The following is a 16,005-nucleotide window of genomic DNA, read 5'->3' as shown; positions in this document are numbered from 1 at the left end:
TATTAATTGGCATTTGATTTTATAGTCATAACTGATTCATTTTTTAAAATTATTTTTTGTATCCCATCTTTGTGAACTGCATGGACGCTCTTGCAGTCGAGTGATTTATAAACAAAACGACTAAGTCGAAGCTGGAGCCAGGACTCCCGCTTCCTCCCTTTCCAACTCCTTGAATGGTGAGTGCGCTCTCCGGATTCAAGAGCCAGGACTCCTGGGTTCTTCTCGTGCAACATGAACTCTAACGGGTTAAAAGCCGTGGCGCACCAGAGAGGTCAGGCTTCCCGGGTTTCCTTGCCCAAAGCCTCTTTCTGAAACGTGACGCCTTATAAGCCACCAACCGGGATCGCCTCCTTTCTCCGGGGGCTCTAGCGCGGACGCGTGGAACAAATCTGGTGACTTGGACACCTGGGTCCCTCCGGAGGTGCGTGGGATTTTGCTGCCGGGAGGGAGGCAGGGAGGGAGACGCTTCTTGGGCGCAGTCCAGGCTCCGCCTAGGCGGTGCTTACGCCGGCGGTGGTTTCTCCGCTTGAGCTTCCGCGTCCGGGAAGGGCTGGCTGGAGGCGTGCAGGCGACTCGGTTTTCTGGGGTGGGTGAGCACCGACCTCTCCAAGAAAACCGACAAAACAGGGTCTGTTGGTGGGGCTGACCTCCCACCCCGTACCACTCCAAAGGCGGTTAGGGGGTGGCGCCGGCTAATATTTCAAGGAAAGAGGCTGTAGGTTGCAGCAGAGGCGGACCTCGCCTTGAGAGTCCTTTTGCAAATTTCGCAGAAGAGGGGGGGGAATCCCTGATAGGAGGAAAGAGAAAGAGAAAGATTGTGGAATGCGAGAAAGAGAAAGATTGTGATCAGCTCAGGTGGTTGGTATAATAATAATAATAACTAAATGCAGGGAGGAAGCAGTTTATAGCGGTGGCTCTTTGGCCAACGTGTACCGAATTTGCAAGCCTGGATGAATTTGGGTGGAATTGGTTTCCTGCAACGCGCGCAAACCATGGTTTCTGGTTGCCGACTGGCAAGCGGCGATAAGGGGCTGCTGGGTGTGTGTGTGGCTCCTGTGCCTTTAACATTCATTGACTTAAAGCTTCTCCGAGCCATGGGTGTGGCTCAGTGGCATGTATAGGTTGCCAGGTTCAGTTGCAGGTATATCCGCTTTGGGGCTGCGGGAGAGAGATCGATCACTGCATGAAACCCGGAAGAGTCGCTGCAGGTCAGTGTATGTATTACTGAGCCAGATGGACCCAGTGGTCTGGCTTTGGTATATATGGCAGATCCCTATGGATGTTTGCCCAACGCGTTTGTTTGTTAAATGAGCAGAATAGGAGATAAGGGAGGGAGTTTCATTGTGGCGGGCGCCAATAATGCAGGGAAATACAGGAACTGAAAGCAGGAACCGAGAGACAGTGGCTTCAGATAAACAAGGGAATTAACTGAATTAACCAGGAGGCAGGAAGAGCCTGGGGGTTGCAGCTAGGGGTGGTTGTGCAAGGCTTTGTGACTCAGTGAACATTTGGATAGGGTGGAATGCTGTGACTGCAGCTATGAGTGGCACAGTGGGCCTGGGCCTTCGGACTTCTAGGGAATCTTCCAATTTCATTCCCTCAAATTTTCTGCTTTTCCAAAAAAATAAAATAAAAAAATAATGCTAGTTATTTTCACCATATTACGGTGCCACAAGGGGGTGCTGTGCTAAAAGGATGCATAACCCTAAACCTGGGGTCTTTTACACCCCAAGTGTTGAAAGGATACCGCCCCACAACTGCAATATTTCTCTCTGAGAGCCTGTGTGAAGCGTTTCCTCAGATCTGTTGAGACCCGACAACATTGGGAGAGCCATAGGTTTCTCGTTCCTGGATGAAACCCAGCAACGTTTGCTTAAAGAAGTGGCAGTATGGGGGTTTAAGAAATGCTTCATTAAAACACCAGCATGTTAAATTCACACTAACAGATGCCTAGTTTGTTCATTAACATGTGCAGCTGATTTGCAGAAAGCTTTCTAGGTGAGCTCCCGTTGCTCGGTCCCTGCTCCTGCCAACCTAGCAGTTCGAAAGCACGTCAAAATGCAAGTAGATAAATAGGTACCGCTCCGGCGGGAAGGTAAACGGCGTTTCTGTGCACTGCTCTGGTTTTCTGGTAAGAAGCGGCTTAGTCATGCTGCCCACATGACCCGGAAGCTGTACGCCGGCTCCCTTGGCCAATGAAGCGAGATGAGTGCCACAACTCCAAAGTCAGTCATGACTGGACCTAATGGTCAGGGGTCCCTTTACCTTTTTTCTACATGCTATGTGCAACTTAAAAGTACAAAGGTAGAAACACAGGAATTGGGAAAGCACCTCAGTGGTCATCTTAGCCCATGCAGGTATTCCACTTCTACAGCAGCCTTCATAAGGTGACCAGCCAGCCTTTTAATAAAAACTTTTGAGCAGCCACTGCAAATCTTGCCACTCTTATCTGACACAAATCTGTTGAAGAGTTGCAGAGCAAATACAGTGGGACCTCTGGTTACATACTTCATTTGTTCCGGAGGTCTGTTCTTAACCTGAAACCGTTCTTAACCTGAAGCACCACTTTAACTAATGGGGCTGCCGTGCCGCCGCAGCGCGATTTCTGTTCTTATCATGAAGCAAAGTTCTTAATCCGAGGTACTATTTCTGGGTTAGCAGTCTTGGTAACCTGAAGCGTATGTAACCCGAGGTACCACTGTATATGATTTTGCTTGATCGCCATTGGGTATCCTGCTTAACAAATTCAGAATAAACTTTCCCTTGGTTCAGAATGCCAAAAACAGTGTAATAAACAATGATAATGATCTTCCACTTATTGAGCACCAGAGATGCAGTTCTGCAAGAATTTTATGCCCCTCTAAGTATTCCGAAGGCATCGTCCGGAATTGCAAAGTCATGAAAACAATTACAAATCCAATACGGGTACTGAGTGGGCTGAAGATCTCCACTTAAGACAGCTGGTTAGAAAAGAAATTATTTTAAATACAATGAAGTTCCTGTCTAATAAATAATGGTGGGGTGGTGGTGGTTTTCCAACAAGTAGGTGCCACGACACCAAAGGCCCGATTATGACATAGTGTGGGGCTGACCCCCATGAGGTGGTGGCATGTGCAGCATAGCCTTCTCCTGCAGAGTAGTAATAATAATAATAATAATAATAATAATAATAATAATTTATGTCTTTCTTTAATGTGGTTTCCCCAATCACTCTGGGTGGCTTCCAACAAAAGATTAAAAATGCATTAAGAGTGTAGCATTCAGCTGGTTTTATAAGGGATGAGATGCAGTGGCGTAGCGTGGGTTGTCAGCACCCGGGGCAAGGCAAGTAATTTGCACCCCCTAACCCTAACCCCCAGATGTTGCGCCCAGTGCAGCCGGCCCCCCCTGCACCCCCCACGCTATGCCACTGATGAGATGCTCTTTCAGATATCCTGGTCTCAAATCTGCATAGGGCTTGTTCGTGTTGAGTTCCAAAGTCTATTCTTTCTCTTTGCAGACGTCCAAGCACCCAGCGGCCTTCCCAGTGAAGTCCATGGATTTCTCTGCCTCTCTCTTTGGGGAGAAGCCCTTGCTTCATGCTTGCGCCCCTGCTTCTCTCACCCTTCCAAAGCTGGAGGAAGTCCAGGCCCGACTCTTGCAGCCCATTACCCCGTCTGCTTCATGGCTAGCCTCGCTGAAGCCCCTCAGTGCCCAGAGCCAGGTCATGGCAGGCTCCTTGACAACGCCAAATGCTCTGGATGTCAAATGGCTCGACTCAGTCCTTGAGCAGACCCAGGTAAGCATGGCTGTGGTAATGCTAGTAGCAATAACACCACCACCAATAACTATTTCACAAGAGATGGTTTATTTGGATGCATGTCTGATCCATGATGGGGTTAATGGTCAAAGCAAAGCCCTCCCCACCCAAAGAATCCTGGGGAAGACACTTTTGTGACCATGCTAGAAAGGCAGGTTTTTCACAAAATGATAATTCTTAGGTGTGCTCTGAAGCGGAAGCCACAAGGCGTCGTCACTAGGAGTTGATTCAAACGTAGCTGGGTTTTTTCCCCCTTTCCCCCCTTTGGGTGCTCCCAGATGGGTGGGTGTTGTGGGATCAGTTCAGTTCCTGCACATCCCTACAGTGGGTGGGGAGATTTTGATGCAGGAAAAAGGTTTCGACATTTCAGAAGCAGCGTAGTACCAGGAAATAGGCCCTGTGTGATCTACACCTGAATGTGTAGATCTGCGCTGCAGGCCAGTGTGCTGCTGCTGCTATACCTCCTTTCCTTCCCCAGTGTACTGTCCCCAGCCAAGGGAAGTCAGAGTTGTATGGCAGATGTAAAGGCGAATGGGATTCTACTTGGTGTTAAGCTTGTTCATGTGTTACGCTGAACACAGGTGCAGGCTGCCTATATAGGTACATGTGTTTGTGCGAAAGAGTGTACACTTGCTGATTTGTACAGTGGTACTAATTCGTTCTGGAGGTCTGTACTTAACCTGAAACTGTTCTTAACCTGAAGCACCACTTTAGCTAATGGGGCCTCCTGCTGCTGCCGCGCTGCCGGAGCACGATTTCTGTTCTCATCCTGAAGCAAAGTTCTTAACCTGAAGCACTATTTCTGGGTTAGCGGAGTCTGTAGCCTGAAGCGTATGTAACCCGAGGTACCACTATACAGCCAAGTGTATTCCACACACTGTATATACACTTGTGGGTGGTATTGCATGAACACCCTCATTCCTGCCACTAATTGTTCCTTTATTGTTCCCTACTCCAGGCAAGGCAGCCTGCAGCATCCGAGGCGAAGAAACTTGTGTCGTATTCTGCCTTCTCTGAACCAAGGCTGCTCTGGTTGGAGAATTCCCTTCTGAAGCAGCCTGCCCACTTGGCTGTTCAGGGGCTGGAGGAATCCAAGGCTCGTCTGCTGCGCCCTATTTCCACCGATGTTGCTTTATCAAAGCCTTTGGACGTGCAGTTCTCTCCCCGATTGGATCCTCAGGAAAAAACCTGTGCCTCGACAGCCTTGGGGTTGCCACCGGGTTACACAGCTCAGGATGAGGCTTTTGGACCAAGCACTAAACTGGAACCACAGTTGCAAGTAAGACTTCAGTTGGACAAGGGCCTATGCAGGCTAGGCCCAGTTGCTGGAGTATTGTCATGGCAACAGGATATTGCATGAGAGAGGTTTCAGCAGGAACTTTGGCCTGCTGGAGAAGGTTGGGACTTGGCAAAGGGAATGGAGGAAAGTTTTATAGCAGAAAGAAAACACATCTAGGCAGTTAGGAAAACCTGAATTTTAAGAGTTTTCCTTCCGTAAGTTCGGGCCAGCAGCCAAAGCAGTGGCCCTCCACTGGACCACAAATCCCATCATCCCTGATCGTTTGCTGGGGTTGATGGGATTTGAAGTCCGAAAACATCTGCAGGGTCACAGGTTCCCCATCCCTGAGCTTGAGGGGGAATCCTCAGTCATAGTCCACACACGTTCATTGCTGTTTTTACTTCGGTGAAGGGTTCTTGGTAGTGGCGCTCGCCCTGTGGAACACCCTGCCACCAGATGTCAAAGGAAAAAACAACTACCAGACTTTTAGGAGACATCCGAAGGCAGCCCTGTTCAGGGAAGCTTTTAATATTTGAAGGACTATTGTATTTTAATATTTTGTTGGAAGCCACCCAGAGTGGCTGGGGAAACCCAGCCAGATGGGCAGGGTATAAATAAAAAAATATTATTATTATTATTTACAAACTACAGTGGTGCCCTGCAAGACGAACGCCTCGCAAGACGAAAAACCCGCTAGACGAAAGGGTTTTCCGTTTTGGAGGCGTTTCGCAAAACGAATGTCCTGGACCTCTTCTGAAGGCTGGCGGGGGGCAAAAGTCTTTGCTCCCCCCGCCTGCCTTCCCGGGAAAGCGGGAAGGCAGCGCTGCGTTTCTCCGCTCTCCCGGGAAGGCAGGCGGGGGGGAAGCAAAGACTTTTGCCCCCCGCTGGCCTTCAGAAGAGGTCGGGGGACAGACTGTCCCCGGACCTGGTCTGAAGGCGGTTTCCATAGGAACACATTAATTGATTTTTAATGCATTCCTATGGGAAACCGTGCTTCGCAAGACAAAAAACTCGCAAGACGAAAAGACTTGCGGAACAAATTAATTTCGTCTTGCGAGGCACCACTGTACATCTGAGGAGTGTAGCCAGATGTGGCCACAATTAATACACACTTTAACATTCCTGGTTGTGGACGCTTTTTTTTGTTTTCAGGGGTTTCAGATGAAGCATTTGCACGGGTCTTGTGCCTGAGAACTTTGCTGGTGTTTCTATACTCATTGGTAAAAGACACCTGGAAAATGAATATTGGATAATGCTTGTAGGGTGGTTACAACTTTGACTAAGGGACAGTGGGGTTTCTTCCCCTGCAGGAGGAAAGGGATGAGGCAGAAGCTGCTGGCGCCATCCCAGAGTATGTTCTGACTTTGCCTGAAGATGACCTGAAAGTGCAGTCGGAAGAGGACGATTCTTTGGCTGATGAGCTGCCTGTGGAGAGCAAAGAGCAGCAAGTGAAAGATCAAAAGGTGAGAGGTGTTGTGCTGGTAGGAACTAGGGATTGGGGAGACTTTGGATTCACCTTGCAATTAAAAACAAATTGCCTATTTTGCAATTTCCAAAGTGTTATGTGAACTGGAATACTGTATTTTTCCTTCTAAGTTCACTTTGCTCCAAATTTTGCAGTACAGTTCTCCAGCCAAATAACAGATTGGTATGGGTTGGGGGTCAGTCTGGATGACCATACACCCTTCCAAACCTGTGATTCTGTGCATCTGATTTTAGAATCTATCAGAGTTAACTTGCAGAACAAGTCAGACTAGCTCCTTTGTGGCAGCTTAGCTAATTTTACCCATCACTTGTTTCTTAGAGTGAGTTCTATTGCTATAGAGACAAATGGGTGGGTCTTCTTCCACCACGCTTGGCTGGATACTGGGTCATTCTGGGATGGAGAAGAATAGGCTAAACATGTACACGTGTGTGTGTGTGTGTGTGTGTGTGAATGAATGAATGAATGTGAAAGTGTGTGTGAGAGAGAGACAGAAGGTGTTATGCTGACCCTGGAGAGATGGAGACATGTCTTGTTCTGTGTTGGATCCAGAACTGAGTTTGCAACTTCCTTGGAAACGTAACGGGAAAGAAAGATCTGCTGGGATGTTAATGCTGTGTTGATCTCCTCCATCCTATGCTCGGGTTGTGTTGATAAAACCAAAATATCCCAAAGAAACTGCAGTTTCCATTGACCTTCATTTCAAGGGATCTAAACCCCAGGAAAGCAGAGGCCACCCCTCGAGTCTCTCACCACAAAGAGATTAGAGTGCACACAACCGTATATGAAAAAAGCATATAATAGGGTCAAGTTGCATAAAACTGCATATATTTGTGAAATTAACACGGAATGCATTTTTGTGTATGGAAATAATTGCTTTGCAAAAAAAATAATAATGTGTATGGTAGGTGAAACGGCATACAGACAGGTGTATATTAGGAGAAATTTGCACTGGAATGTATATGAACTTTCATGAGTGTTTTTTCTTAACTTGCAAACTGATGTTGGGAGCCGAGTTTGGAGAAACAAAAGAAACTGGAATGGAGAAAATTGGCTTGTTCCTAGTAGGAACACAGTGGTTTTGGATGGGCACTTGAAAATAGTGCACACAATACAACATGGGCCATGCAGCCGAGTGTTCCTAGATATAGAGGCGAAGATTTGCTGTTAGTATTAGGTTTCCGTTTCAACTGCTGAGTTGATAGGGGCTTCTTGTAATGGGCAAACTGGAACCAGCACCCACCCACCAAGCCCAAGGCAGTCACCTGCCCCTAAATCTAGCCCTAAGTGAATCCAGAGCTTCCAGATTTTCATCCAGTTCCAGTGGTGGATTCTTAGAAGCTTAAGAGTGTTGGTGTCCACTGGACTAGAACCTTGAAATTTGAAGGGAACTCACATAAGAGGCTTCCTAAGGCTTTCTCCTTTAACCCCTTCCCCCTTTTTTAGTTGATGTTGTTGAGCCTGGCCTGCTGTTCGCTGGTGGAAGGGCCGAAGTTTGGAAATCCTCCTGGTGAGCTTCAGCAGGCATTGATGCAAGTGTGTGAGAGCCTAGCAGAGCACGATCCTGAATTCATTCTCAAGGTACGAGGGGGCAGTTAACTGGGAGCCTGGATTTCTGGGGGTTGCACCCAAAAAGTCACAAGGGTGTGTGTGAGAGGCACTGAAGTGCAATCATTGGGCCAGAAAGAAAAGCTTGCCTGTTCTCAATGTGTGTTTAATATTTACCTAGATTGTTTTCATGAATGCCATTGAATTCCCCAAGTGCTGACGGCACTCTTGTTGCAAAATGTCATTATAATAATTCTTTCTCTAAAAAAACAAACAAACTGAGGATACTGTCAGTTATATAGTGGACTGGCTGTTAATTTGTTGGTGGCAATGTGACTGAATGCCAGTTGTTGAGAATTGCAAGTGGGAGAATTTCTTCCAATAGGGTACCTAAATTATTGCATAAGGATAAATGCGAATTAAAGTGCAGAAGAACGTGGCTCTTTTTATCTGTACGCTAGTCTCTTTTGTGTCCTTTTAATGTTGACTCTTATTTTATTATTTATTTTATTTTATTTTGTGTTTTTATGTTCTGTACTGTCTCCCCTAGGATCAGAGTGGCATGCAGCAGTTTTTCTAAATGTTGTTAGGCCACATCTCTGTAAACAGCAGTGGCTTCCCCCAAGGAATCTGGAGAACTCTGGTTTATTAAGTGTGCTGAAAGTTGATTGGAAACTTCTCTTGCCTTCGCAGAGCTACAATTCCCAGAGCAGTTAAACAACATTTTCCCCCAGGAACTCTGAGAATGTTAAAAGAAATTTTGCAGAGTTCATTTCATTTCTCTAGAGCTCTTCCCTGGAGGTAGATCTTCTTTCCTAGGCTCCCGGATGCTGTTCCTTTCCAGAAGCTACCATTGTCCTTGGCAAATTATCTGGTTGTAACAAATTAAAATAGACTGGTTCTGAAACTGTCTCCAGGTGGGAACTGGTACTTGAAAGATCTTGAGCTGCAGAAGGAATGTGGAAATTAAAGGACAGCAAAAAAAAAAAAATCCTCATATCGATTTGTGTCATTTTTGCTTTTGTTCCTTCTATCGTGTGATCACAGAGGGCTAGAAACTTGCATCTCCAAAAGCATGGAATCTGTGCTAAGAGCATTATCTGCATTGGAGCTTTCAGTGCTAACCTGGAATTGCTGGGTGCAGTTGCTTGCCCAACAAAAATGATGGTGTTCTATGTCAGATTTGGCACAGTAGTTGTGCCATTGTCCTTCTTGTGTCAGAACCTGAGAGGTGTGACAAACACAGGATACGAATGAGGTCTACCTTTCTAGGAAAAAGTCCAGACCAGCTGCCTCATCTTTGTGTAGTCGTGTCCTCATATTCACTTCAACATCTCTAGAAACCTCCCTGGGTTCTCCTTGACATACTTTTATGTGCACGTTCTCTCTCCCTCAATGACAGGTTGCCCTGTACACTCGCCAGGAACTGAATATCCGCAGTACGGCCAATTTTCTCCTGGCACTCTCTGCCCGCCTTTTGCCCTGCCGGCCACATCTGCGACGGTATTTCTGCCACACTGTGCAGCTTCCCTCTGACTGGAAGGAGGTGGCCAAACTCTATCAGGTAAGGAGAGAATGGCCGCACAAAATCCATTAGCAGAGAGTTCCGGTGGTAATCCAGGATGCAGCACTGTTTCTCGTCCTGGTGATCACACGGTGCTATTATTTTTCTCTTGCATGCAGAGCCTAGCAGGGGAAGGAAAAGCTCTGGCTCCAATGCCTTGCTGCCTTCGTGCTGCGATGGCTGATAAGTTCCGGCAGTTTGACATGTACCAGTTGGCCAAATACAATAACCGCAAGAGCCAGGGGAAGAGAAGCCGTCGGCCGAAACCCAGGAAGGTGGGTGCTTTGATTTCAGAGTTCCTGATCATCTTTGTACTTTCTAATATAGGCTAAACATGAGCTGACTTGATGTGATATTCAGAAACATTCTAACGGCTTGGAGGAAGGTTTCTGCAGCAGGGAATACTCTTAGTGTGAGGGAGGCATGCTGCAATTTTGATGGTTGGGTGGGGACAGAGCCTGCATCACTGGGCTGGAAGAGTTGAGAGGTTTTGAGCCCGGGGCCAGGAAGTGGCTATAGGGCTAAATATGCAAAGGTCTTGTTTTTTGCTTTTTTTGGTTTGGAAAGAACTAATCTATAGCTACTCCTATGTAAGATGCAGGAATCGCTCATTGAAAAAATCTTCATGTGGAACGTGACAAACACTTGTGCTGGAAAAATGTACAGAAATGTCTTGCTCCCTTGTACAGGTATCTAACCTGAGTACAAGGGTTCTTTCTTTCTTTCTTTCTTTCTTTCTTTCTTTCTTTCTTTCTTTCTTTCTTTCTTTCTTTCTTTCTTTCTTGGTGAAGGCTCCAATTGGGTATTTATCTTCTGCTTTGTGAGCTTTGAGCGCCAGAAACTGTAAAATGCAGACACCAGGCTTATAGAAGCTTATCCATATTGGGGCATATCTGTAGTACCAGGTGTATTTGTGATGTGTAGTTGGCCTAGGGACCCTGCACTTTTGTTTGTGGCTAATGCTTGTTCATTTCGTTTCTTCAGCAAGAGCCAAGAGCTTCTCACTGGGAAGAGCACTGGCCTGGTCGGAACACATTATTTGCAACAAAAGCCAGATTGCTCCAGAGCAAGGTAAGTCTCTAATTGTGTATAGCTCAGGGGGTAGGAAACTTTGAAGTGTTGTGTCGAGGTCTCCTGTCTTCAAAGAAAGGGCTTTCAAAACTTCCCTGAAGAAGTAAAGTGGCTTTTGAGATTTCTTAGTCCTCTTGTCAATTGCTTCCCACCAGTTTGAAGAGGAATTGAAAAAGGAAAAGGTGTGTCCAGCAGCCCCCAAGGACCTTTTCTCCCTAAAGGCTTTGATCCAGCGCCTTCACATCTCTGAGCCGGCCCAGCTTGTAATGAGTGTCCTGGGACGCAGGTGAGGCTTCCTGGGTAGCATTGAATCCCCCCTCCTCCTGGCCAATGGTAGCCTTTCGGTTTCTGAAGTGTGAGCAGGTAAGGTCTATGTATTCTCTACTCTGACTGGCAGTGGCTCTTGGAAGCTTTTGGGCAGGAGTTTCTTTCCACCTGATTTAAACGGCCTCGGGCCAGTATACCTGAAGGAGATTCTCCATCTCCATCGTTCTGCCCGGACACTGAGGTCCAGTGCCGAGGGCCTTCTGGTGGTTCCCTCGCTGCGAGAAGCCAAGTTACAGGGAACCAGGCAGAGGGCCTTCTCGGTAGTGGTGTCCTCCCTGTGGAATGCCCTCCCACCAGATGTCAAAGAGAAAAACTACCAGACTTTTAGAAGACATCTGAAGGCAGCCCTGTTTAGGGAAGCTTTTAATGTTTAATAGGTTATTGTATTTTAGTGTTCTGTTGGAACGCCCCGAGTGGCTGGGGAAACCCAGCCAGATGGGCGGGGGTATAAATAATAAATTATTATTATTATTATTATTATTATTATTATTATTATTATTATTATTACTTCATCTAGAGATGCCACGGATTGAACCTGTGGACCTTCCGAATGTTAAAAGGAATGCTCTGCCACTGAACCCACTCCTTCCGAAAGGAAGTATGTGGCTTGGACTGAACAGCAGGTTCCGAGGATGGGGCTTTTATAGGGCCTGGTGGGCAGGGATTGGCCCTTGGAGGGGGTCAGCTGACGGAATGCTTCAGCTGGTTGTTGAACTGCATCCTAGATGGCGCTGTTGAGCCCCAGAGCTGTGTCAAGCTTGCAGTGGAAGCAGAGGCATGCATGACAAATAAATAAACCTTGGTTTGACAAACCCACCTACCCTGTTAAATTTCACGGTTGAGCTAATAAAACATTTTGCAAGAATTCCAGCAATCAGCACATACTAAGTGATCCACATGGGCCATGATTCACCAGTGGGCTTCAAATCAGCCTTCAGCCAGCCCACCTTTGCCCTAAATCTCCTTCTCTTGCTTGAACTCTCCAGGTACCCTTCGGATTTAAGTGCCTTCTCTCGAAGTCGCCTCCCCGGGCCCTGGGACTCCAGCCTTGCTGGCACTCGCATGAGGCTGCCGAAGCCTCAGACCTGGGAGCGGGACCTTAGCCAATTGGGGAACAAGGCCAAGGCCTGGGAACAGCTGATTGGTAGGTGTGAGAGAGAAGATGATTTTTGTTGTGGTTGTTTCCCCATCTGCTGAAAGTGGTGCCCCAATATCCCAGTTCACACCTGTTGCGAGTGAGGAAAATAATTATTTTGTTCGCTGACATACGTTTTTGTGGGAGAAGCAGGACTCGGTTCAGTTGGGTCCCCTGAGCAGACCAGATCCATCTGGCTTTCCCCAGACCCTCAGTTGCTTCTGTTCCAGCCGGTCATGATACAGAAATACTATTTAACTTTCAAGAATCAGCAGCTGTTTCCCCCCCCCCTTGTCTTCTTTCCCCCCTTTTGCACGTTATTGATTGCTTACATGCTGTTCTGGGAACCATTTTGGTGGAACAGTGAGGTACAAATGCTTTAAGTATGTTGTGTTTCTGCTTACCACCAGACCCCTAGGATTCTGCCTGTAGAAGGAGCATGCCTTCCGCGATGTGAAAACTTTGGCCTGGTTTCAAAATTGGGGAACCCTCCAAATCTCGAATGTTAACTAGGCTCTAGGTTGCAGAAAATCTCTAGCTTCAGCATGAGAGGCAGGGGGTGTTGGTGCAGAGTTCTGACTTTGGCCCAAAGTTTGAGTCCCTTCCAAGCTTCAGTTGTTGGCCTTTTGCAGATGCAGGCAAGCTGCCTTTCATGGCCATGCTGCGGAATCTGCGCAACATCTTGCGGACCGGGGTCAGCGATCGACACCACATGCAACTGTTGAAGCGCCTGGAGGACAAGGTGAGGCCCTCGTACAGATTTTATTTTTTAACAGCAGCTTAGGAAGGTGCTCAGGGGATTTGTCTTTCTAACCCAGGATTATGGGGTTAAACTCTCCAGGTTCTTTCCTAGAGAAACGTCACTTGCTACCTGAATCTCAAGCTTCTAATCCCTTTTCTGCCACATTTTTAGACATAGGTATGTGCTTTAGAGCTCCGTGTCTGAGCGCTGTTTTATTTTTATTTTTGCCTTGGCGCTTTGACCATTCTTGTGTTGCAACAAGAGTATGGCTTCCATTTGCACCTATGGAAGAAATGTTGAAGTATTTTTTTTTGGGGGGGGGGCGGGAACTATTGGCACGACAGCAAAATCTGCCCCTGATGGACAGCCTTAATTTTCAGTACCTCGGTTGTAATAGCAACTTTAATGCGCAGTGCATTGATTTTATCTGCAAGCACTGCCCTTGCTTCCCCTGTTGACATTTTTCTGCCCCTCCCAGGAATCCATCATTCGCAGCAGGCAGCTCCCTTTCCGATTCCTTTCGGCCTTCAAGGTCCTGAAAGATCTGGAAAATGAACGCAGAGAGGCGGGTAAGGCCTGCACACTACCCAGGTTGCACTAGAGGGCATTTTTGAAAGGCACCAGTGGGAATTGGATAGAAAACAGGGGTGAGGATCCTTGGGCTTGGAACTACGTGTGGCCCTCCAGGCCTCTCTGTATGGCCCTCAGAGATCTCTCCAGGCCACACCCACCAGCAGCTCTGTCCTACACTCGTCTAGAGTGCATTTGCCTGACTGGAATGTGACCTTAGGCTATGCTGGTACCTCTTGCCTTGCCCAGGAGGGGTGTGTGTGTGTGTGTGTGTGTGTGTGTGTGTGTGTAAACCTGACTTCTGCATTGCTGTCATGTAGCGTACAGTACAAAAGTAACGGTCCTTTCCATTGCTCCTCCCACTTCTGCCTCTGCCACCAGGGGCCACTGGCATGTAGGCCCTGTAACAGGGCAGTCCAGCTTTGCATACCAAGCGGTCCACAACAGTACTTTGGCACGGAGCCCATGGCCTGCACACACTGCCTTGTTGCACTTGTGGGGTGGGTGGGAGAAAGCAAGCCCCAAATTTGATGCCCCTCCAGCTATTGTGCTGCCTTCCCAGAGCTGGATAAGTGAGGCACCCGACTATTCTAGGATCCTGTCAGAGCCCTCACGCCTCCTTCCCAAAGCCTAGCAGCTTGCTTACCTGGCTTTGGGAAGGCAGTGCAAGGGCTGGGTGTGTGTGAAATGTTGCTGAGGGCCGCCAGTGAAGTACTCAGGGCTGCATGCGGCCCTTGGGCTGTGTATTAGACTGTCCCTCGGCCTAAATAAGGCTTCCTCAATGGACTGCAAGAAGATCAAACCTATCCATTCTTAAGGAAATCAGCCCTGAGTGCTCACTGGGAGGACAGATTGTGAAGCTGAGGCTCCAATACTTTGGCCACCTCATGAGAAGAGAAGACTCCCTGGAAAAGACCCTGATGTTGGGAAAGATGGAGGGCACAAGGAGAAGGGGACGACAGAGGACAAGATGGTTGGACAGTGTTCTTGAAGCTACCAGCATGAGTTTGACCAAACTGCGGGAGGCAGTGGAAGCCTGGCGTGCTCTGGTCCATGGGGTCATGAAGAGTCGGACATGACTAAACAACAACACCCTAGATATGAAATGCAACACTGCTGGCCTCAGGTGTTGGTGATCTGACTGCGGCACAGGGAAAATAGCAGAGAGGGAAGGTTGATGGTGAGGGGGACTTCTATGAAAGTGAGAACAGCAGAAGGGATTGATGAAGGAGTTTGGCTGAGTGACTTTCAAGGCACCTGAGTGGGGTGGGTGAGTTAGTATGACAGCAAGGGCAGCTAGGTTTTCTGTAGGTTGTACAAATTTGCAGCAGCCTTCGGAGGGAGCGGGTGGGCTAGAAGTTGCTGGCTGGGATAAACACCTTACCAGCCCCCTCTCTTTCCCCCTTCCCTACAGAGACCCCCTTCCCTAGCAACAAAGACATCATCCTCAAGATCATACAGCGACATGGGCTGAACATCTCCTATGGGAGGTCATCGCTATCTTGGACACGGCGAAGCCTGCGTGGGTGTCTGGAGATCCCTGTTATCTTCAGTATGGTGAAGCGCGAGAAGAGGAAACTACTGAAGGCCAGGTATTGATGGGGTTGGCTGTGTGGTGAGAAGTGAGAGGCGGTCTGTTCACATCAGAAGTGCAGGGAAGCAAGAGGGGAAGTACGTGCTTCCACAAGGAGGCAAAATGTCACTCTTGCCCAGCATCCTGCCAACAGCAGCCAATCAAATGCTTCCGAGATGCTTGGAGGCGGGGCCTTCTGTCTCCAGCCTCTTTGACCCAGAGATGCATTGCAATGGAATATGGGAGTTTCATTTTTAGCTATCAACAGGATTAGACAAATCCTGGAGGGGGATAATGCTATGTTACTCCCTTCACTGTTGGAAGAAGTATACCTCTGGATATCAGTTGCTGGGAATTACAGGAGGGGAGAGGGGTTTTGTGCGTGGGTGGCACTGTGGTCTAAATCACTGAGCTTCTTGGGCTTGCTGATCGGAAGGTCGGCGGTTCAAATCCCCGTGATGGGTTGAGCTCCTGTTGCTCTGTCTCAGCTCCTGCCAACCTAGCAGTTCGAAAGCACACCAGTGCAAGTAGATAAATAGGTACCGCTGCAGCGGGAAGGTAAATGGCATTTCCATACGCTCTGGTTTCCGTCACAGTGTTCCGTTGCGCCAGAAGTGGTTTAGTCATGACCTGGAAAGCTGTCTGTGGACAAATGCCGGCTCCCTCGGCCTGAAAGCGAGATGAGCGCCGCAATCCCGTAGTCACCCTTGACTGGATTTAACCATCCAGTGGGCGTCTGTCTGGTCAGCCGCTGTGAGAAAAGGATGCTGGAATAGATGTGGATGTGAGGTCCGATATAGAGGGGTACTTGGAGTGAAGAGTACTGTGGCATAGCTATTGTCTTTTTTTTGTTAATAGACACATTCAAGGTTGTTTATACATTTCACCTACTCTTTTAAATAAAAAAAACCACT

General features: G+C 47.8%; 1 protein-coding gene across 5 annotated transcripts in view; it reads left to right on the top strand.

Annotated features, from left to right (window-relative positions):
• Positions 1–256: 256 nt before the first annotated feature.
• TEP1 (telomerase associated protein 1) overlaps positions 257–16,005 on the top strand; it is a 51,326-nt gene continuing 35,577 nt past the window's right edge. Inside the window, exons 1-13 of one of the 5 annotated variants that reach the window (XM_081883566.1) lie at positions 257–421; positions 3,500–3,778; positions 4,758–5,078; positions 6,389–6,541; positions 8,008–8,142; positions 9,512–9,673; positions 9,793–9,948; positions 10,658–10,744; positions 10,900–11,030; positions 12,058–12,215; positions 12,839–12,948; positions 13,427–13,517; positions 14,933–15,110. In XM_081883566.1, the coding sequence (XP_081739692.1) occupies positions 3,536–3,778; positions 4,758–5,078; positions 6,389–6,541; positions 8,008–8,142; positions 9,512–9,673; positions 9,793–9,948; positions 10,658–10,744; positions 10,900–11,030; positions 12,058–12,215; positions 12,839–12,948; positions 13,427–13,517; positions 14,933–15,110 (1,925 nt within the window). In that variant the 5' untranslated portion in view covers positions 257–421; positions 3,500–3,535. Of the gene's footprint in view, positions 422–486; positions 856–3,499; positions 3,779–4,757; positions 5,079–6,388; positions 6,542–8,007; positions 8,143–9,511; positions 9,674–9,792; positions 9,949–10,657; positions 10,745–10,899; positions 11,031–12,057; positions 12,216–12,838; positions 12,949–13,426; positions 13,518–14,932; positions 15,111–16,005 lie in introns of those variants that run through there. The other 4 variants (XM_081883564.1, XM_081883565.1, XM_081883563.1 and 1 more) reach the window with 4 other exon arrangements.

This window comes from Podarcis melisellensis (assembly GCF_964234715.1).
Source record: "Podarcis melisellensis genome assembly, chromosome: 13".
Classification (NCBI taxonomy): Eukaryota; Metazoa; Chordata; class Lepidosauria; order Squamata; family Lacertidae; genus Podarcis; species Podarcis melisellensis.
Note: the sequence above shows the minus strand (reverse complement) of the source record. Positions and strands in the feature narration are given on the sequence as shown.